Below are 23,462 nucleotides of genomic sequence, written 5' to 3'. Positions count from 1 at the left end.
GCAATAATAAAATAGCCATTATTGGGGGGCCATAGTTATATTTTTGATGAATGTGTAAAAACCTGGAATAGACTGCCGAGAAATGTCGTTACAGCAAAGTCTATCAAGACCTTTAAAGAAAACCTCAACGATGCATGGGAAAACCATCCCTCAAAATAAGATTCAACAATAGTGTAAAATAAGATCGGTTAGAGGCCCACTGTGAGCCTAGCTTGTAAATCTACATAATAATTAATAGTTACGTTATGTTTTTATCTATTTTAGTACGAGGTGTGTACCCTTTATAAATTATAAACAGGAACCCTCTATTGTACTATTTACCTTATAAATACGAAAAAAAATGAGTGAATAATAATAATGAAAAATATGATCGATCTTTTGTTATCATTAAAAATGATACAAGAGTACTCGAGAGTAGTTGTTACCAAAATTCCATTGATATTCACACTTTGTGTCATCTAAATGATAGGCGTCTAAGAAATGGTGCATTTTTCTTCTCGTTTTCTTATTCTGTTACGTGCAATCCTCAAGTTTTCCCTCGATCGATTTGTACCAGGGTGATCCGGCCCAAGTACCTCAACACGTTTCTTTAGCACCTCTTCATGTATCTCGAGAGCTCTTTTGTAATCGCCTATCTTATCATAACAAACACCAATGTTGTTTTTCGTTGACAAAGTATCCGGATGGTGATCACCTAATACTTGTATTGTTTTATCCAGAACCTCCTGATGAATTTTCAAAGCTTGCTTGTAATCGCCCATATTTTCATAACAAACACCAATGTTGTTTTTCGTTCCCAAAGTATCCGGATGGTGATCACCCAATACTTGTATTCGTTTAGCCAGAACCTCCTGGTAAATTTTCAAAGCTTGCTTGTAATCGCCCATATTTTCATAACAAACACCAATGTTGTTTTTCGTTCCCAAAGTATCCGGATGGTGATCACCCAATACTTGTATTCGTTTATCAAGAACCTCCTGGTAAATTTTCAAAGCTTGCTCATTATCCCATTTCTTTCGATAACAAACACCAATGTTGTGTTTCGTTCCCAAAGTATCCGGATGGAGATCACCTAATACTTGTATTGTTTTATCCAGAACCTCCTGGTAAATTTTCAAAGCTTGCTCGTAATCGCCCATATTATCATAAGAAAGACCAATGTTGTGTTTCGTTGTCAAAGTATCCGGATGGTGATCACCCAATACTTGTATTCGTTTATCCAGAACCTCCTGGTAAATTTTCAAAGCTTGCTCGTAATCGCCCATATTATCATAACAAAGACCAATGTTGTTTTTCGTTTTCAAAGTATCCGGATGGTGATCACCCAATACTTGTATTTCTTTATCCAGAACCTCCTGGTAAATTTTCAAAGCTTGCTTGTAATCGCCCATATTATTATAACAAAGACCAATGTTGTATTTCGTTTTCAAAGTATCCGGATGGTGATCACCCAATACTTGTATTCGTTTATCCAGAACCTCGTTATAAATTTTCAAAGCTTTGTCATATTTTCCTTTTTCATAATGACATAATGCGATATAGTGGAGCGTTCTCAGTGATTCCACGTGTAATGGCCCGAGTACATCATTTTGCTTCGAAAGGTTTTTCTCAAGGATGGATTTTGCTATATCATATTTACCTTGCCACAGGTAACAAATTGCTATCTGGTGGTTTGTTGATAGCGTGTTAGAATGCTCCAAGCCGATCGTTTCTGTTTCTTCTGAGAGAATTCTTTCATATGTTTGCCGCGCAATTGCGTACTTTCCTTGTTTGAATAAGGATGAAGCACTGAGTTTTTGGATAGTCAATTGTGTTTCTGTGTCAAAGGTGCAGCTCGTCAAAAGTGTGTCTGTGATTTGAGAGATTCTTTCATACTCGGCTTTTGCCAACATGATGTTTTCGATGTCACTGATTTTCTCAGCGATCATTCTATAAAGGTTTCCATCAGCACCTTTCGATGATATGATCTTAACAATATGGTTGAAATATTTCCTTCCAAAATCAGTGTGATGGATAGAAAATGATTTTTTTTCTCGATCGATTTCTTGAAAGAAAAGTTTCAAACACTCGTTTAAATATTCTGCTTTCCTATCTTTAATTATGTCTAAAATGGTAGTTTGAATGAGTGAATGAATTGTAACAATGTATTCTCCTTGATTTGACTTGCGTTTGGTGATGAGAGACACACTTTCAAGTTGGCAAAGAGCTGAAATCACCTCAAGCTTCAATTCCCCTGCAGTGAGAATTTCCACCACAGACAATGGTATTTGCTCAGTCTCCAAAAGACACAGCCGTTTGAGAATCTCAATAGCCAATTCACCATCTCCAACCTCATTTGAGCATCTCCTTACGTTTATCCTTACTCCAGCGATAGCAGAAAGTCCTTCAGGCAGACTGAATACATTCCTCTGCAACAAGTGTGCCTTTTCCTCTTTGAAAGTTGCAATCAGCTCATCAGGATTTAATAAGGAACGGTTCAAAGCTGTAATGAATTGCTGCAGAGTTAAAGGATGACCTCCAGCCAGTTTGATAATCTCCTGGATCTGTTGGTCAGTAAGAATAGTTTGGCATTGTGAAGCAAGTAGTTTCTTTGACTCATCTTCAGAAAAAGATAGCATTTGGATTCTTTCGAAGTCTTGAGATGGCCAATCTGCTTTCTGCGATGTTATTATAACTGTGGTATCCTTGAATGTTGGAAGGAACTTTTTGACCACCCCTAAGTCCCATGCATCGTCGAATACAAAAAGAACTTTCTGATCACGAAGATAATTATAAACATTAGCGAGAATGTAGTTGATTGATTTGTTGGTGCCATCTGGTTCTTTGATGTCAAGATTCAAGAGTTCTGCAATTTCAATGAACGAAGCCGATAACGAAGCTTCAGAATCAGCTTTAATCCATAGAACATTTTCGTCAAACTCCTTTGAGTTCTCATGAACGAAACATCGAACGAGCTCTGTTTTTCCGTTGCCAGCTAATGCATGTATCACTAACTGCAAAACGGTCTGTCGGCTTTGGTCCACTTTCTTGTAAATTTCTTGCAGCAACTTCTCTCTACCTGTGAAACTAGAAACAGGATTGACAAAACCATACCTGATTGGCTGTCCAAGACTGTCTATCTCTGCCTGGGGAACTCCTAGCGCTAGCAGTGAATCAGACAATGATTTTTTGATTCGATCGAATTTTGATTTGACGATGTAGTTAGGACCATGACGAACCTCGTTTCGATTGATAGATATCCTACGACAGTGCGCCCCATTGGTAAAATCAGTAACATCAGGATCTTTCTCCCAGCCTTGTTTCGGTCTAGTAACTTTCTTACATACATTTTTGAACAGGAAATCAAACATAGGGTTGTCGAATTCCAATGAGTTGACTTCATCATGAGGTGCATTTGGTAATAGCATGAAGAACTGTCTATAATTCATCTCCTTCCTGCTTCTTAAAGCTTTAAAAAGTTTTTTAAATTTCTTTAATTCCCTACAAAGGTCTTTGGGATTCCTTGGGAATTCCCTATGGAAGAGATCCCGTTTTACCTCTCTTGCTTTCTCCAGGTATGCCTCCAGGATTCTATGGTGCAGTTTGTTTTGTCCAGTGCAAATGTTGTAAGGGTCCGCTGAAAAAAAGACCGTTTTTTAGTGAATCTCTAAGTTCTATAAGTAAGGTTTTAAGATATAATACTATGGAAACCCCAATATTTAAAGCATGCTTTAATTTTTCAGTGTGACCCCCCCTATCAAATTTAATGCTAATGCATCATGTATAATGCATATTTGTAATTCAGATTCACAGAACTATTTTTATATTTCCCAATACTCTCCTTTGTGGAGCTGCGAGGACTTCTTTTGTTTAAGTTCTTTTCATAAAAAAGTAAACATTCCAATCAGAGGAACTTTCCCAAAACTAAAAAGGTATCTCCCCCTTACGCGCGTTATTTTCTTGTTTTTATCATTAGAAAAATGAAAACATAAGGCGAAAATATAATAAAATGTAGTGTTTATTTTTCTGACCCGGCCGCGGATTATGGGTTCATCTATATGATTCATCTTAAAGAAAATCAAGTTGACCGTTCAAGCTATCAAACGTCGTTTGGTTAGAAACACTACATTTTTTTATTTTCTTGTTTTTATAATTAAACACGTTTTATTCAAACGATTTTTCGATCTTTACAGATCTCTATCAAGTTTTCTTGTTTTTATCATTAGAAAAATACTAGGGCAAAATGGGTTACAGGGATGCGCCACTGGTCAGGGTACCTTTTTTAACCTCCACGAGTCCCAAGTAGGGTCACGAAAACACCAAAATAGAGAAAAATCAGTCCCTCGTAGGGTGCCTTTTTTGGAAAATTTGGGGAAAAAGTAGAACATTTAAGAAAATTTTGGAATTTCCACTCCCATTCCAGTGATTCAACAGTGATTAACTGCAAAGTTATTGATGTTGCAATTAGGTCATTTGTACCTAGATATTTTTAAAACAGTACTTTAAAATCAAAATACACCTTAAAACCTACACTATTACACCTTATAACCTACAAACATTGTGACCTTTTGCTCACAACTTACTGAAACTGTGAAATTGCAATTCAGGTTCAATTGATCAAATACTTGCTAGAAATCCATTCCCAAAACATATTTGAATTTTTCAGGATTTCATGCCCATAATGGGGTCAATAGGGTCAAAACTTTTTGATTGACTTTATTTTTGAAGTATGGCACTAATGTTTTTCTAAACCTCCATCAAATTTGTCACATTTTGGTATGCAATATGACCATGTTTTGAGAATAAAAAAGAAAAATTGAAATTCTCGAAATGAGGTATCTTATGAAATCAAGAGGTAAAAAAGTGAATTATACAATATTAGATTAAGTTTGGTGGCAATAGTGCAACTTTGTAGGTTTTAAGGGGTATGTGATTTTAAGGGGTATCCACTGGTATCTGCGGTTTTAGAGTGTATAGAGGTCTGTGATACCCTTTGTTCTGATTCGAATGATTCTACCGTGAAAAGCACATGCCAAAATCATACATCGACCTGTGTCGACCAATTCAGATTTTATTCAGAGCACAATCAACGCAGAGAAAAGTAGCCATGGCGACAATCCATGATCTTGGATTAAGTTCAAAGTTGATATTTTTATTAACGTTGTTGAAAACACAACTCAAAAATGTCATCAATACTTTTTAAAAAGAGTCAGTGATAGACATTGAGTTTAAAGCCCAAAGGGCTAGAGGCGAGACTCCTGGATGGGAAAATGAAACCACTTATTTCCCATCCAGAACGCCCGTGCAAAGTTTTTACAAAAACGCCGGATTGAAATTAAAATCTATCGCTAGAAATGTAGTCCTCCAAAACAAAGGAACCACTAGATACAATCCGTTGTCATGATTACGGCGCGTTCCATGCGTGTTTTGGTGGGAAATGAGTGGTTTCAATTTCTCTTGCCTGAGAAGGATGAGAGTTTCGCCTCTAGACCTTCGGGCTTGAAACTCAATGGTGATAGAGAATCATAACATAAAGACCTGTTTATTATTTCGATTCCATTAATTAAAGTAACATTACCATAATTAATAGTTTAGTAATTACTGTTATACATTTGGGAATCATGTAGTAATTTCAATTACATTTGGAGGTTTCTGGGGAATTCGTAAACGGTAAACTGCATACTGATACAGTCTGACATTTAATATGGTAAATATTTGCTCTTCATCTTTGATTCTTTATACAGTGTTTAGATTGACACATGCGCGATAAAATTTCTATTATTGGTCGTCAGAGGTTATGTTCTTTGAAAACTCAACCTCTGCAGTAGCGTAGACAAGGGGGGGGAGAGGCGCAAAATTTGTGTAGGAGAGCAGATTTTTATGACAGTAATTATGTTTTTATATTATTAATAGATAATTACAGTGTCATAAAAATATGCTCTCCTACACAAACTCTGCGCCCCTCCCCCCTTGTCTATGCTACTACTCTGTTATCCTGATACTCAGGGTAATGAAAGTACGCTTGTGTAAATCGCCAATAAAAGTCCCAAGGGTTTTCCCTTTCACAAACCATTGACCAATAATCAATAAGGATGTTTTTTGCTCGCTAAACCAATATGAATGAAAGAGGTTCATGCAAAAGTTTGATGAAAGAACATTGACTAAGAATATTTTTTACAATTTAATGTTACCAGTGGATACCCCTTAAAACCACATACCCCTTAAACCTACAAAGCTGGGTTCTGGGCTCTCTTAAACACCAAACTTAATTTGTTATTGTATAATTCACTTTTTTACAATCTCTAATATAGGTACTTTCATAAAATGCCTAATTTCAAGAATTTTGATTATCGCAAAGTGTCGTAGAATTCGAGGTTAGTAAAAATTTTATCAAAAATCTCTTCAATCTGTTCAAAATTTGAGACCAAAAGGACTATTTTATAAAAAGTTATTCAAGAAAACCATTTTGTAGGTAATAAATAGCTAAATTTACATTTTTTCACGTAGCAATAGAAATTTTCTTAGCAGCTTTTACAAAAACCATACCCAGGGCAGAAATTCATAGGTAGCCTAGACTCATCAGAAAAAGTTTTTGTTGTAGGTTTTAAGGGGTATCCACTGGTAGGAGGTACCTTTTTTGTTGTAGTTTTTAAGGGGTATCCACTGGTAGGGGGCACCTTCTTTGTTGTAGGTTTTATGGGGTATCCACTGGTAGGGGGTACCTTTTTTGTTGTAGTTTTTAAGGGGTATCCACTGGTAGGGGGTACCTTTTTTGTTGTAGTTTTTAAGGGGTATCCACTGATAGGGGGTAGCTTTTTTGTTGTAGTTTTTAAGGGGTATCCACTGGTAGGGGGTACCTTTATTGTTGTAGTTTTTAAGGGGTATCCACTTGTAAATGTTCGCCCCTTGTTTACCTTTTTTAGGAGAGAAGAAAAGCGGAAATCTTCTTCTGATCTTTTTGCATCTTCTTACTTTTTATTCTGAGGGAAACCCTGTGTTGTTATGATTCGAATGTTTTCCTTTTTCATTAGGATTCGAAAAGTACACATTTTTAATATTAAACCACAACACAATCATAACGTGCGAAGGAGAGAGAAATCTTTCTTGTCTCTGGGAAATCCCTCTGATTGGGAGTTTTTGCCTGTACAAAGAAGAGTGTTGGAAAATATAAAATCGTTCTGTAAATTAAACAAATAATATACTATTATGTATTATAAAATATGCATAATGTTTCATGCATTTTGTATATGTCGGTTTAGATTTACTTTTTTTAAATCATGAAGTAATATGGCCCCCCCGGGAGGGTACGAGGTTTGCGAGAGGATGGGTATGTGAGAGCAAAAATTCGAAAATCGGCCCTTAGAGAAACTGAGTTTCGAAAAAGAAGATTTCAAATTTTAGTCCAAATTTTAAGAATTCTGACCCTTTGAGTGAGTCGATTTTTGATTTTCGTAATTTTGGAATTCCTTTTTAATGATTTTTGTGCCCCTTTGAGGGACTTTCGAGGGTGTGAAAAAAAAGTGACCCTTTATAGCTTGCACGTGCCCAACACCCATTTTTCCCAAGTACCCCCCCCCCCCGGGGGGGGCTCTTTAAAATGACCAAAAATTATACTGCAACAAATTTCAAACTTTCCTAGATCCTCGCCGAGACTAACTTTAGCGGACACTAAATTTTTGTGGCTTTTCCCTATTTTGGACACATTTCTTTTCTTTCTTTTCTCATTTTTTCTTACTTTTTCACTTAATAAGAATATGGAAAAATCTGAAATAAAAATAACTTACTTCCGGTTGTTACGGTAGGGGTTGCGTTGATGGTTGCTACGGTAGGAGCGGTATTGTTGGTTGCTACGGTAGGGGCGGTATTGACGGTTGCTACGGTAGGGGCGGCATTGATGGTTGCTACGGTAGGGGTGGCATTGATGGTTGCTACGGTAGGGGCGGTATTGATGGTTGCTACGGTAGGGGCGGCATTGATGGTTGCTACGGTAGGGGTGGCATTGATGGTTGCTACGGTAGGGGCGGTATTGATGGTTGCTACGGTAGGAGCGGCATAAAGGGTTGCTACGGTAGGGGCGGTATTGATGGTTGCTACGGTAGCGGTGGTATTGATGGTTGCTACGGTAGGGACAGCATTGATGGTTGCTACGGTAGGGGCGGTATTGACGGTTGCTACGGTAGGGGCGGTATTGATGGTTGCTACGGTAGGGGTGGCATTGATGGTTGCTACGGTAGGGGCGGTATTGATGGTTGCTACGGTAGCGGTGGTATTGATGGTTGCTACGGTAGGGGCGGTATTGATGGTTGCTACGGTAGCGGTGGTATTGATGGTTGCTACGGTAGGGACAGGATTGATGGTTGCTACGGTAGGGGCGGTATTGATGGTTGCTACGGTAGGGGCATTATTGACAGTTGCTACGGTAGGGGCAGCATTGATGGTTGCTACGGTAGAGGCGGTATTGACGGCTGCTACGGTAGGGGTGGTATTGACATTTGCTACGGTAGGGGCGGTATTGACATTTGCTACGGTAGGGGCGGCATTGATGGTTGCTATGGTAGGGGTTGTATTGACGGTTGCTACAGTAGGGGCGGCATTGATGGTTGCTACGGTAAGGGTGGTAGAAAGGGACGATACAGTATAGACGGTAGTGCTAGATACGTTAAGGGTGGCTAAAAGAAAGAAAAATAAAAATTGCGAGAAAAAATATTGTTGCTTAACGTTTCCATTTCTGAATTCAAATAATATTCATATCGTTAAAAAGTCTCAATATAATCTTAATCTTACTATACTAAACCATGGCGTTCTAAATTCTAAAATTTAGAACGCCATGTACTGAACGAGTTTATGAAAAATGTGTGTAACGCAAGATGGTAGCAAAGCTGCAATTTCGAATGGTTTGTCAGGGGGTGATTCAAGTATAAAAGAGGGATTTCGTGCAGTTTCGAGACAAAAAAATCTTGTTGTCTTTCGAATAAGGAGTTGATGATACGTCGTGGCTTTTATTTTATGTTTAAAGTTTCATTTTCATCTATGATTGAGCGCGAAAATTAGCACTACCTTCCGATAAAACCCCCATCCAAAAAAGGATTTAACATTCCAATCGAAGAAGCCCCTACAGTGACTTCTTTTTTTTTCGTAAATCGGTACTTCGTAAATTAAAACGTTACAATATATAATATATAAATTGCTTAAAATACGTAGAGCTAGGAAATTCAAAGTTAAATAAAAAATTCAAATCACGACACAAACAAAACTGAAACTGAATCGCAATACTTTACTGTGACTTTTTAACGAAAATAATTCTGACGTAAATTATTCGAAAAATCATGTGACGTAAATTTTCGAATTTTAGAAGGCGTGGCACTTTCTACGAAAAAGTTGGTAAAATTTGAGTTTTTAAATAGTCAGTACGCAGGTAAAAAACTGAGGTCTTCCGTGCGAGAAGTGGGTATATAATGTTGTCCTGTAAGTTCGGATATGCCTACAATTGTTTTGAAATCAAAGTATCTATTATTCGGTCTTTTAAAGCGTGTCATTTCGAACTCAAATTCTTAAATACAGCAACATTTTTTATATTTTTTCCATTCTTTTACACTGATGATACATTTGACGCTCTCATTTTGGCTAATAAGTTCTCGTTTTCGATTAAACTGAAATCGCTTTCAAACTTCCTGAAAAAACTCTCATAATTGACAGTTTATTGTTTACTAAGCTAATTTTATGGTGAAGATTTCAAGTCACATTCTCTCATTCAATTTGAAGCATAAAAAGGCATTTACGGGAAATCTTCCAACTACTCGATATACTCCCGTGGTTGATGAAAACTAATTCGAGTTCCCCTTAAAAATAAGTTAGAGAGCATCAACAATACCATCTTTATCACCCTAAGGGCTTTTAACGCGCAAGCTAAACCAGCGTTTGCGACGACGGGAACCGTCTATTTCATAATATTCTTGTCCTTCTTGGCCACTATAGGTTTTCGATTACATAATTTAACCTCCCTGAAAGTTTTTTCACAAACAAAATTCAGTATCAAAGCTGAAACCTATTTTCCCTAACACTCTTAGCTTTGTTTGTCCCCACTACATTTCTATTCCTGGGTATATTTTCAGTTTATTTTGAAAATATAGAGAGCATAACAAATCGGTTGCCTTGAAGTAAAATCTTTTAAGTTCAGTAAAGAGTAGAGAAAACAGGATAATATAGATGATTGAAAGAACAAATAATTTACGAGGTTACTCACAGTTAACTTGCGGTTGTGTTTGAGCCGATACGATTGGTGCAACGGTTACGTTGGGGGCGGTGGGTGGATTGTTTGTGACGGTAAGGGTGGTGGAGGTTCTGGGTACGGTAGGGGCGGTGGGTGGGTTGTTGGTGACGGTAAGGGCGGTGGAGGTTCTGGACACGGTAGGGGCGGTAAGTGTGGTTGGTGGTATTGGAGGGATATTCGAGGCTGAAAAGGAAAAATGATAATGTTTGTTTTGAGCAAATGAAATGTTTTGACAATTTTTCAACGGTAAAAAAAGCTAAAAGTCCTGATTTTTCTCAATCTCAGTTTTGACTTGTGTTTTGACTTTTATTCATTTTCCAAAATAATCGGAAGGGAATCAAATATCTCGAATGTAATCTCAAAATATTTAAGATAGCTGTCTTCTTTAATGTGATAAATTTTCGCGGGGATTAAATTTTGTGAATTTGGCGGATTTGAGTTTCATCCGCGAAAGTAAAACCCAATGGAAATTAAGATAGGCCTTATACGCGGAATATTTCTTAACAAAACTCATAAATTATCAAATAAATATTTTTTGAATGTTTACTGGCATCAAAGAGGCGCTGACAATGCTTAATCAAATGGTCGTAAAAAGGAGGGGGTACTAAGTTTGCGAGATGATGGGTATTTCTGAGCTAAGGCATTAATTTTTTCCCCACTTGAGCCCTCTAAATTTTTGCGACTACTTTTATATGGTGATGAAAGCCTAACTTTATTTCTGAACCAAGCAATTTTTTGTTCTCTTGTTGATTTTATGCATGAAACCGGTAGGTTCAGAGGGGCACTATTTCAATCTTCTAAACAATCATAGCTCCTTTTAAATCTTATTAATATTATTTATTTTATTTTCCCCTCTTCTTTTATATAGTCTTGTACCTCTGGCAATATCACTTAGTGCCTAGCAGGGTGAAAAGACTTTTTTTGTCATTGTATTGTCTTATTTGTTGTCAGTGTAACTCATATTATATAGAAAAAAATAATAATTTAGATGATTGAGACAATAAATAATTTACGAAGTTACTTACAGTTAATCTGCGGTTGTGTTTGAGACGATACGATTGGTGCAACGGTTACACTGGGGGTGGAGGGTAGGTTGTTGGTGGCGGTAAGGTTGGTGGAGGTTCTGGCTACGGTAGGGGCGGTGGGTGGGTTGTTGGTGACGGAAAGGGCGGTGGAGGTTCTGGACACGGTACTGGCGGTAAGCGTGGTTGGTGGTATAGGAGGGATATTCGAGGCTAAAAAGAAAAATGATAATGTTTGTTTTGAGCAAATGAAATGTTTTGACAATTAAGTTCCAATGGAAATTTGGAAAGGCCTTATCCGCCAAATATTTCTAAACAAAACTCATAAATTATCAAAGAATTATTTTTTGAATGTTTACTGGCATCAAAGAGGCGCTGATAATGCGTAATCAAATGGTCGTAAAAAAGAAAGGGGTATTAGGTTTGTGAGATGACAGGTATGTCTGAGCCAAGGTTCGATAATCGACCCTTAGAGAGGCTGAATTTCGAAAGTTTCGAAATATTTTTTCAAAAAATTCAGCCAAAGTTCCAGTTCAAAAATTTATGACCCTTTAACGGGGTTGATAATTTAATTTGGGTTTGGAGATTGATAAGAGAAACAGAGGTGGTGGGTTGTGACAGAAAAGTTATATAACCAATCAGAGTGTGGAGAATGGTAAGAGAAACAGAGTTGGTGGGTTGTGGCAGAAGAGTTATGTAACAAATCAGAGTGTTGAGATTGGTAAGAGAAACAGAGTTGGTGGGTTGTGGCAGAAGAGTTATGTAACCAATCAGAGTGTGGAGATTGGTAAGAGAAACAGAGGTGGTGGGTTGTGGCAGAAGAGTTATATAACAAATCAGAGTGTGGATATTAGTAAGAGAAACAGAGGTGGTGGGTTGTGGCAGAAGAGTTATATAACCAATCAGAGTGTGGAGATTGGTAAGAGAAACAGAGGTGGTGGGTTGTGGCAGAAGAGTTATATAACCAATCAGAGTGTTGAGATTGGTAAGAGAAACAGAGGTGGTGGGTTGTGGCAGAAGAGTTATATAACAAATCAGAGTGTGGATATTAGTAAGAGAAACAGAGGTGGTGGGTTGTGGCAGAATAGTTATATAACAAATCAGAGTGTGGAGATTGGTAAGAGAAACAGAGGTGGTGGGTTGTTGCAGAAAAGTTATATAACCAATCAGAGTGCGGAGATTGGTAAGAGAAACAGAGGTGGTGGGTTGTGGCAGAAGAGTTATATAACCAATCAGAGTGTGGAGATTGGTAAGAGAAACAGAGGTGGTGGGTTGTGGCAGAAGAGTTATATAACCAATCAGAGTGTTGAGATTGGTAAGAGAAACAGAGGTGGTGGGTTGTGGCAGAAGAGTTATATAACCAATCAGAGTGTGGAGATTGGTAAGAGAAACAGAGGTGGTGGGTTGTGGCAGAAGAGTTATATAACCAATCAGAGTGTGGAGATTGATAAGAGAAACAGAGGTGGTGGGTTGTGGCAGAAGAGTTATATAACCAATCAGAGTGTGGAGATTGGTAAGAGAAATAGAGGTGGTGGGGTGTGGCAGAAGAGTTATATAACAAATCAGAGTGTGGATATTAGTAAGAGAAACAGAGGTGGTGGGTTGTGGCAGAATAGTTATATAACAAATCAGAGTGTGGAGATTGGTAAGAGAAACAGAGGTGGTGGGTTGTGGCAGAAGAGTTATATAACAAATCAGAATGTGGATATTAGTAAGAGAAACAGAGGTGATGGGTTGTGGGAGAAGAGTTATATAACCGATCAGAGTGTGGAGATTGGTAAGAGAAACAGAGGTGATGGGTTGTGGCAGAAGAGTCATATAACCAATCAGAGTGTGGAGATTGGTAAGAGAAACAGAGGTGATGGGTTGTTGCAGAATAGTTATATAACAAATCAGAATGTGGATATTAGTAAGAGAAACAGAGGTGATGGGTTGTGGCAGAAGAGTTATATAACAAATCAGAGTGTTGAGATTGGTAAGAGAAACAGAGGTGATGGGTTGTGGCAGAAGAGTTATATAACAAATCAGAATGTGGATATTAGTAAGAGAAACAGAGGTGATGGGTTGTGGCAGAAGAGTTATATAACAAATCAGAGTGTTGAGATTGGTAAGAGAAACAGAGGTGACGGGTTGTGGCAGAAGAGTCCTATAACAAATCAGAGTGTTGAGATTGGTAAGAGAAACAGAGGTGATGGGTTGTGGCAGAAGAGTTATATAACAAATCAGAGTGTTGAGATTGGTAAGAGAAACAGAGGTGGTGGGTTGTGGCAGAAGAGTTGTATAACAAATCAGAATGTGGATATTAGTAAGAGAAACAGAGGTGATGGGTTGTGGCAGAAGAGTTATATAACCAATCAGATTGTTGAGATTGGTAAGAGAAACAGAGTTGGTGGGTTGTGGCAGAAGAGTTATATAACCAATCAGAGTGTTGAGATTGATAAGAGAAACAGAGGTGACGGGTTGTGGCAGAAGAGTTACGTAACAAATCAGAGTGTGGAGATTGGTAAGAGAAACAGAGGTGGTGGGTTGTGGCAGAAGAGTTATATAACAAATCAGAGTGTGGAGACTGGTAAGAGAAACAGAGGTGACGGGTTGTGGCAGAAGAGTTATATAACAAATCAGAGTGTGGAGATTGGTAAGAGAAACAGAGGTGATGGGTTATGGCAGAAGAGTTATGTAACTAATCAGAGTGTTGAGATTGGTAAGAGAAACAGAGCTGGTGGGTTGTGGCAGAAGAGTTATATAACCAATCAGAGTGTTGAGACTGGTAAGAGAAACAGAGGTGATGGGTTTTGGCAGAAGAGTTATATAACCAATCAGAGTGTTGAGACTGGTAAGAGAAACAGAGGTGATGGGTTGTGGCAGAAAAGTTATAAAACCAATCAGAGTGTTGAGATTGGTAAGAGAAACAGAGGTGGTGGGTTGTGGCAGAAGAGTTACGTAACAAATCAGAGTGTGGAGATTGGTAAGAGAAACAGAGTTGGTGAGTTGTGGCAGAAGAGTTATATAACCAATCAGAGTATGCAGAATGGTAAGAGAAACAGAGGTGGTGGGTTATGGCAGAAGATTTATGTAACCAATCAGAGTGTGGAGATTGGTAAGAGAAACAGAGGTGGTGGGTTATGGCAGAAGATTTATGTAACCAATCAGAGTGTGGAGATTGGTAAGAGAAACAGAGGTGGTGGGTTGTGGCAGAAGAGTTATATAACAAATCAGAGTGTGGATATTAGTAAGAGAAACAGAGGTGGTGGGTTGTGGCAGAAGAGTTATATAACCAATCAGAGTGTGGAGATTGGTAAGAGAAACAGAGGTGGTGGGTTGTGGCAGAAGAGTTATATAACCAATCAGAGTGTTGAGATTGGTAAGAGAAACAGAGCTGGTGGGTTGTGGCAGAAGAGTTATGTAACCAATCAGAGTGTGGAGATAAGAGAAACGTAATGCGTATCCAAATGTCCGTAAAAAGGAGGTACTAGGTTTGCGAGATGACGGGTATGTCCATGAACATATAAACGACTGGACATCCATCTCCTTTGTCTTTTTGAAGATAACACATCTAGCTTCGTCGCCGCCTCGTTAAAAGCATAAAATGAAACAATAGATTTTGATGATATACCACTTGGGAATACCTCGTAACAACGACTGTTGTTGTACTCTTTTCAAGTCTTTTATCTATATCATAACAAAGATAACAGAGGCAAAATCATCGTCAGCTTGTCAAAACTCCGACTAATATTTATAAATTTTGACTTAAAAGTGTCTAATAATTTTAGAAAGTGTCACATTCTAATTTCGATATTCTTATTACACAGGTTCTTAACTTTGGCAAGCTATTTTTTTCAAGTCATAAAAAAATTATTGGAGTGACAAAATGGATTCAAAAGTATACACGCAGTTTAAATTCTGCATTTCAGAGTTGAAAATGTTGATAAAATATATTACAAACTTGTAAAAAAATTCGAAAATAATTTGTTTGTGCATTAGAAGTAATGTTCAAGCTCTATCAATCTTTTTACCTAAATAATTCAAAGAAATAAAATAATGACAGAATATTGTCGGATTTTTCATACCAATTTTGAAATACAGGCGGCAACGAAGCTCGCTTCAAAGAGACAATAGATAAAAGATAGATGTCCAGTCGTTTATATGTTCATGGTATGTCTGAGCCAAGGTTCGATAATCGACCCCTAAAGAGGCTGAATTTCGAAAGTTTCGAAAGTTTTTCCAATTTTTTAACGTTTTTGCAAAATTTCGAGAGACATTTTTCCCAAAATTTCAGCCAAAGTCCCACTTCAAAAATTTATGACCCATTGACGGGGTTGATAATTTAATTTCTTAATTTTGGCACCCTTACAATGACTCGATTGTTTTCTAATGGTTTTTGTACCCCTTGAGGACTTTCGAAAAAGGAGCCCTTATGGCTAGCACATACCCCTCAGGGGCCGTAAAACAGGAAAAGTGTATGCCTTAAGGAAACTTTATTTTTAGCCCTACCGATTTTAGAGAGCAAGACAAATTGGTTTGCCTTGAGATAAAATCTTTTAAGTTCAGTAAAGAGTAGAGAATACAGGAAATTAAATTACATGATTAAAAGAGCAAATAATTTACGAGGTTACTCACAGTTAATTTTCGGTTGTGTTTGAGTCGATACGATTGGTGCAACGGTAACGTTGGGGGTGGTGGGTGGGTTGTTGGTGACGGTAAGGGTGGTGGAGGTTCTGGATACGGTAGGGGCGGTTGGTGGGTTGTCGGTGACGGTAAGGGCGTTGGAGGTTCTGGACACGGTAGATGCGGTAAGTTTGGTTGGTGGTATAGGAGGGATATTCGAGGCTAAAAAGAAAAATGATAATGTTTGTTTTGAGCAAATGAAATGTTTTGACAATTTTCCAACAGTAAGACTCATCCTTTGATTTAAAAAGCTAAACGTCCTGATTTTTCTCAATCTCAGTTTCGACCCTCCGACATCTTTTTGGACCTACCCCGGTGGGAGTTGTATAAATTGATTAGGTGATGAGGAACAGAGGTGATGGGTTAGAGCACTTTTTGGCCCAAGTTATTTTTTTTGGAAATCGGGCTCCATTAGATTTGAAACAATACCATTGTACAAAAAGTTGGAAAAAATACTAAAGTAATCGCGAGATATGCTCATTTCCCCTGAAAATGATAAAAGGGAATTTCGCCAATTAAGAAAATCCGATTTTTACGGCCACAAAAAAACTTCCGAAAAAAAGGGCTGACCACTTTTTAGAGAACCTTTATCTTTAAACAAAATATCAGAAAATAGCAAAAGAAGCAATTTTAACCAAAGTCCAAAAACCCTAATTTCAGGTAGCTACTTCCGAGGTAGGTCTAAAATAATCATAAATCAGAAAATATATCAAAATCTCAAGCATAATTTTTCAAGTCATTTATACCTCTCTGGCATAGTTCGTTCTTGAAGATGCTGTGTAAACAAATTATTGTAGATACGTTAAAATGTATTATAAACCGAATTTGATACCAATTATAATGAAAAAACGGAAGCTTTTAAGTTGATGAAAAAATTTCAGTAAAACCGCGAAGAAGAAGACACATACTTTGTTGATCGACTTTAGGTGTGCTTGTGGGCGTAATAATGGCGGTCTGACCGGTTGTTGCGACAAGGGTGTTTTGTTGGGTTAATGTTGTTTGTCCGGGTAAAACAGCAGAGGCGGTATTGGGTGGTTGGGCGGTATTGGGTGGTTGGGTGGTATGGGCGTTATCGGAACTGGATTCTCCATCAGCTGAAGTTCTCTGCACTGTTGAAGATTTTTGTCCCATTTTTCTTGAAAAGGAACTAGTTGAGAAAGATATAAAAGGAAATCACAACTTCCTCAATAATTCAATTGCTTCCATCGTTGTCATTTTATGTTTTTTTTACTTTTGTCTCACTTGTGTAGCACCAAGTACGAAGTGGGATGAAAAATTTGGACTATTCCAGAAAAAAGGTTACCCCCTTGACCGTTATTATGACCACCTCAACTTCAGGTGTGAACTTTTTTTTTGGAATACACAGTTTTTATGAGAAGGATGATGTGGCTCAATTGAACAATTTGAGAACAATTTGAGAACAGTGCTAAGTATCAAATGGCTGAATTTTAACCCTATTTTTATCAGGGGGGGGGTGTTTTCCACCAGGCTGGCACTCTTTTGCTAATAGCTCACTGAAAATTTTTTTTAACACTCTGAAAGTTTTTGACTTTTAATATAATCCTATTAGCAGCATGTCTACCAAATTTAACAATTATACACCGACCAGATCAGGTTTTATGACTTTTTTGTGCAGGCATATCATAAAATCCAGCTAAAACCCTGTAAAATCCCAAAATCTTAAATTTAGCATAACTTTTGATCTAGCCATCCAACTGACTTCAAATTTTGACAGGTTATAGGTATTTATGATAAATTTTAAAAAATATTTAAAAAATTTTCAAAAACTGCTGACGTCATCAAAAATGACGTCATTGTTTTTTGAAAAAATTTACTCATTTTCTGCATAGATTTTAAACCTTGATTTTATTAGTATGGTAAAAACCGGCAAATATGTTAAAGATATTATTTTTGGCTTTTAGAAATTTAAAACAGAATTGAAAAATCTCCATTCGTTCAACTTTAATTGCTATTTTATTGAACAGTACTTTTTCATTGGTCAGCGATAATTGTTAAACTTTGTGATGACGTCATCACCTTTATGATGACGTCATCAACCCAAATTTTTTTCTATGAACTCCTTTTATGATAGAGAACATTTGTGCCAAATTTCAAGTCCATACCTTTTCTAGATCAAAAGTTATGCAAGGCTGGTGGAAAACACCCCCCCTTGAGAATACAAAATCCGAAAAAGCCTGATAATAATAGGGTTAAGTAAGGGTTGTCAAATTAGAAAAGAAATCATTCCAAACTACAAACTTATTTCTACAAAAGAATACTTTACCTCCTTCTCACAGAAGGACTTTTAACATTGAGTTTGAAACACCCCCTTCTCATAGACCTGGTAGGATTTTTTTGAGCTAGTGGGGGTAAAAATAACGGATCAAAACTCAATGGGGATTGATATTTCATGTTTATTATCACTGGGGATTTGAATTTCATTGTTTTGAGCATAGTACATATGTTTTGAGCCAGAAAATTCAGTGGGGATGGAAAAAATAGCACAATATTTTGCAGTGAGGATTTGCATTTCTGATTATTTTCAATGGGGTCAAAAATTAGAATATAATTTTCCACTGGGGACGATATTTTGGTCAATTTTTCCAGTGGGAAGGGGTCCCAGTGAGTCTGTGAGAAGGGTGTGTTTTAAATTTAAAAATTTATTGAATTTGAAACTAAGGCAGGAGGGGAAGGGTGAGTATGAAAATCTCGTATATCAGAGCGCTTAGTGTTGTGGTACTTTTAGGGAGTGATCATAAAGTATCTACTAGAGGGGAGAGGGGTGGAGGATTTTTCCAAAAATCGGAAACACCCCCCCCCCCCTAGACATGCCCAAAACTTTTTCGAACCCCCTCCCTGAATAAGTTAGATGAAAGTTGCTGAAATGTGAAATTGGATTTCAAACATCCTGAACATTACAATCTCAATTATATATCCTCCAGAGGATTAAGGCGGGGTCAAAATGCTTGCAATGTTACAAGTCATTTCTAGAAGCTCACTTTGGGCTCAAATGTAGCGTATCAGTAAGTATAATGAAATTCAGTCTAGGCAGATGTTTTCTGGTTAGGAAATTTTGCGTATTTCGTAAAAAACTATCATTTTGCGTAGATTTTTACTATTTTGATGACGTCATGAAAATAGAATTCTTATAACTTTTGATATAATTATCGGAATAGATATAAATTTTGACCAAAAATGCCCCTAAATCCTTCACCTTCCTCTAGTAGATACTTTATGACCGCTCCCTTAATACAAAGGGGCACAAGAAAGGTCCAGAAACAAATTGGAGAATTTTTTTTAGTATCCTTTTTTTTTATTCATGTTTTAAACTTAATTTTTTGACGTATTTTTACATCGAATTAATCTTTAGCATATAAGTAAGCGCTGTTGAAAGTTTTGTTACAAAAGTGAAACTCAAGATATTCAATTTTAAAGACACCATGTATAATCAAAAACATAGCAAAGAAAATGATAAAACTGACGTCGAAAAAAGAAAAGTAAAAAATACAGACCTAGACGTTAAAATTGCTTAACAAATAATATCCAGCTTTCGTTTTTTTTATATTCTAATATTTGGAGAATACCAAAACGCCGTATACAATGTAATGCATTACTAAACAATTTTCCCCAAAATATGCTTTTGCGCATTAATAAGACAACTTTAGGGTATTTGGGCTATGGATTGAAAGTCTAGTGGTAGGAAATTTCCTAGGGGTAGGAAATCTGCATGAGGTGCAAAAAGACGATGGTTCAACCAAAGATTTATTATACACTGGATAAACGACTCATAAAACGATGGAGAGCGATCATTGTATTTTCATTGTTTCAGAAAACAATTGTTGTTCTAGCTTTGTCCGCAAAGGACAACTGTCATGGCGGGTCGAAGATGCCTTATTTTTGAAAATGTTTATCAGTCTTATTTTTAAAAAGTTCTCTAACTCTTTCTTTTTGTACATTTGCAGAAAAAAAGTTTGAAAGTAAGGCTAGCATTCCAAGCTGGATACATTTGTGAAATCTAATGTGAGAAAAACATCAATAAACAAGAAATTCAGACAAAATGCTTATAGTGACTCAAAATTTTCAATGGGAAATATCTCTCCAAGACTGTCCCCAGAAGAGCTGAAATTAACATAGATAAGACTTGAGTGTCTTGGCTCCACTGTGGTATGAAAATCCATGGAGGCACGTGGTGGCAAGGTGTTTTTTTTTAGGTTGAAGTTTGTCTCTTTTGGGAATTGGATGAGTGATTTTCGATAAGAAATGCAATAAAAATGCTTCGAAAAATCATTTAATGAGGGAAGGAGAGTGAACAATAATATCATTACTGCGGACATAGCTAGTACACGAGAAATCGGCAAAAATCTTTTACTTGTATATCCAGTGTATAATAAATCCTTGGTTCAACGCCGTGAAGAGGAGGCTTTGTAGAGCTTTTTTAGATTTTCAAAAACTGTTTACAGAACGTTGTAAACACACACGTTTTAGCGTATTAATATTTAGATGCTTAAGAAAAAAATAAGCTTATATATTTATCGCCATCCATGATAAATTGTTTCAAATTTTCTTGGGCACTTTGTGATTATCTATTTATGAAAAGACTGATTCGGCAATATCCAATTAGGCACTATCTTCAACCAAATCTCAAGCAAGCTGCCTGTTCCTAAGTGATTAATTTTCGCCAATGAAATAAAAGCAAACAAGACACTATGCGCAGGTCCAAACGGGTACACTATATAAGCCTTGGAGCTAAGCAAAGTGTTACTAAATCATCCTGTACCTATTGTTTCTGCCAAATTTCTTAGAAAAATCACACGGAATCGGTCTACCTCACTGTAAGAACTTATTGAAAAGTATACCACCGACTATCCAGAGTTATTTATTCCAGTCTCATAAAGTAGATGCCTATTTTCTGCCATACTTGGTTTACTTTGTAAGAACTAATTTTAAAAAGGAATATACACGTCTGTCAACAGTTATTGAAAAGGTAAACTGGAAAATGGCTCCCTCCTTTGAGCTTAGCCTGGGCGGCCACCAATCTACCATTGGAATATCAAATAAGTAAACTCGGCAATAAACAGAAAATAAACGGGCATACAAAAGAAATACTTTCCAGTATATATTCGTGAAGCACACACAGTGACTTTCAATCGCACACGCTAGAAATCATTTAGCAATCATGCCACCATGCAACCTCATACTCATTAACAAAAAACTTTCCAGTACGCATCTCTTTATTAAAAGTAATTACTCATTAGAGTTTGTTTTAATGAGACTGAACTAATATCTAAATGTCGCCATAGCAACAGATTTTATTTTAATAGCTTTAACAAAGCAGTCCCTCCGGAAGATTAAAACTTTTTACATTTTACAACGGCATTTTAAACTTTTTACATTTCACAACGGTCTCTTTTAGCATTTTATTATATTTCATTATCTCTATAATGAATTATTATGTTCCCTATGGGAACAAACAAAAACAACTTTTTGTACATTTTGTTGAGATTTTTTCGAAGTAGTTTTACACTTGACCATAGTTGCCAAGCTTCAAAATTCTGAATGCAGGACAAGGTGTGCAAGTGAAACGCGAGTGCAAAATTGAGCTAGGCATTTCCAATGGGGTTTTGGGGGCAGAGAGCCCGGAGCCCCCTTAGAAAGAGATTATATAAGAAAAATAGATATGCTCATATTGTGCATCATCATCCCTTGTTTACTTTGTAAGAACTAATTACCGAAAGGTATGTCACCGTCTATCAAGAGTTATTGATTTGGTTCTTATAAAGTATATGCTTACAAGAAAATAAAGAAAAAATCAACTGTGAAGCTAAAGACACAAAGATATATGACGTAATCCAAAGAAAACCTGCGAAAACCGTCCGTGGTTATACGAGTGTGTAATTTGTAAATTGATTTTAGTGAGTTCGTCCACCGTATCAACACAAGACTTTCGTTTTCTAATTTTTTCCTCACCGCCGTCGCCGCCGCAGAATGCTGATTACACTTTTTTTTTTTATAAGAACCAGTAAATTTTTGTTGAGGCTCGGCTGTTCTTATTTTTTTGGCACTTCGAGCCTCAAATTGTTCTTATCCTGTTCTTATTTTTAGGGCAAATTTGGGGGTATTTTTAGGTTTGAACCCTAATTTCATTAATTTGGCCCTTATTTTACCTAAAACTCAGCAACTCCAGGCTCAGGATTGTTCTTAAATTGTTCTTATTTTTTGGCATTTTTGAGCCTCATTGTTCTTATAAAATTGTTCTTATAAAAAAAAAAGTGTATAATACTTTCGCTAAGGCGAAATTAACAAGAAAGCCTAAGCGGCGTAAAGGCCCAGCAGTATTGGCACTGTCAACATATTTTTCCGTTGCAGAATCGCCATATAACAGGAGCGAATTTTTTCAATGTATAGACTCGAGTCGGGTGAGCAATGCAATCTATATATTAAGAGGCTAAAACGTGTGTGTTTACAACATTCTGTAAACAGTTTTCGAAAATCTAACAAAGCTCTATAAAGCCTCCTCTTCACGGCGTTGAACCATCGTCTTTTTGCACCTCATGCAGATTTCCTACCACTAGACTAACTTTGAGACGCCAAGACACTATTTTCTATACAGGAACATTGGAGCTGGATGTGTTAGAATTAACCTTCTTCCTAAATATAATTTTTGCTTTCGAAGAATTCTTATTCAGATGCTCTTTAAAACTTTCTGTTTACAATAGCGGCTCCCTATAACCCCGGGGGGGGGGGTTACTAGGGTTGCGAGCTGACGGGGGGGGTGCCGCCCGACTTTCGAACTTTGGACCCTTACCGGGACTAAAAAGGTGAAAACAAAGGAAAATTTTGGGGAATTTACGACCCTTAGCGGGACTAATTTGACCAATTTTGACCAAATTTCGATCTTTCAGGGGGTAAAAAGTTGAAATTTTCCTATTTTTCCGACCCTTACTGGGACTGAAATTTGATTTTCTGATTTTTCCGACCCTTAGCGGGACTTTGGAAGTCCAAAAAAGGTACCCTTAAGGGCGGCACATACCGTACCCTCAATTTGCCTAAGTACCCCCCCCATTTGCCTAAGTACCCCCCCCCCCCCGGGCCTATAACTTTCAAAACTTTTTAAAACATCTTTATATTCTACTTTGTCCCGGTTTGAACTCTGATCTTTATGAAGAAGGTACATTCTTTTGAACCAGCAAGCCAACTGTGGCATGCATAAATTTAGTTTTTTTTATTCAAGGGTATGGAGAGGGCCTTTTAAACTTTCACTTTGAAATTGTTTCTCTAAAGCCGTGGTTACACTTCATTAATATCTTTAAAACTTTTGAAATTTTTTAATCAAAAATACATTAAAGAAATTAAATATTTTCTTTAAAGTCTTTTTGAAATTTGTGTATGTTGTATCAAATCTTCAATCATGTTCTCACTCAACAAACGACATGAGTGGAAGGAGTGTGCAGCACGTATTGTGCTAATTCTAATTCTTTTGAAACAAAGATTTGAGAGGAAATAATATTTGAAAAAGAAAATTCGAG

General features: G+C 37.0%; 2 protein-coding genes across 3 annotated transcripts in view; one reads left to right on the top strand and one right to left on the bottom strand.

Moving 5' to 3' along the window:
* LOC136819605 (fibropellin-1-like) overlaps positions 1–23,462 on the top strand; it is a 151,692-nt gene that overhangs the window by 88,911 nt on the left and 39,319 nt on the right. The gene's annotated exons all lie outside the window — the stretch shown is intronic.
* LOC136819659 (uncharacterized) lies at positions 356–8,073 on the bottom strand (the record flags this gene model as incomplete). Its single annotated transcript, XM_067075905.1, has 2 exons — positions 356–3,616; positions 7,764–8,073. Coding segments are annotated over 2 exons (3,453 nt in total), but the record flags the coding sequence as incomplete, so codon positions are not given.

The sequence above is a fragment of the Clytia hemisphaerica genome, unplaced genomic scaffold (genome assembly GCF_902728285.1).
Source record: "Clytia hemisphaerica strain Z4C2 unplaced genomic scaffold, Clytia hemisphaerica genome assembly, whole genome shotgun sequence".
Lineage (NCBI taxonomy): Eukaryota > Metazoa > Cnidaria > Hydrozoa > Leptothecata > Clytiidae > Clytia > Clytia hemisphaerica.
This window is presented reverse-complemented; position numbering and strand designations above follow the sequence as displayed.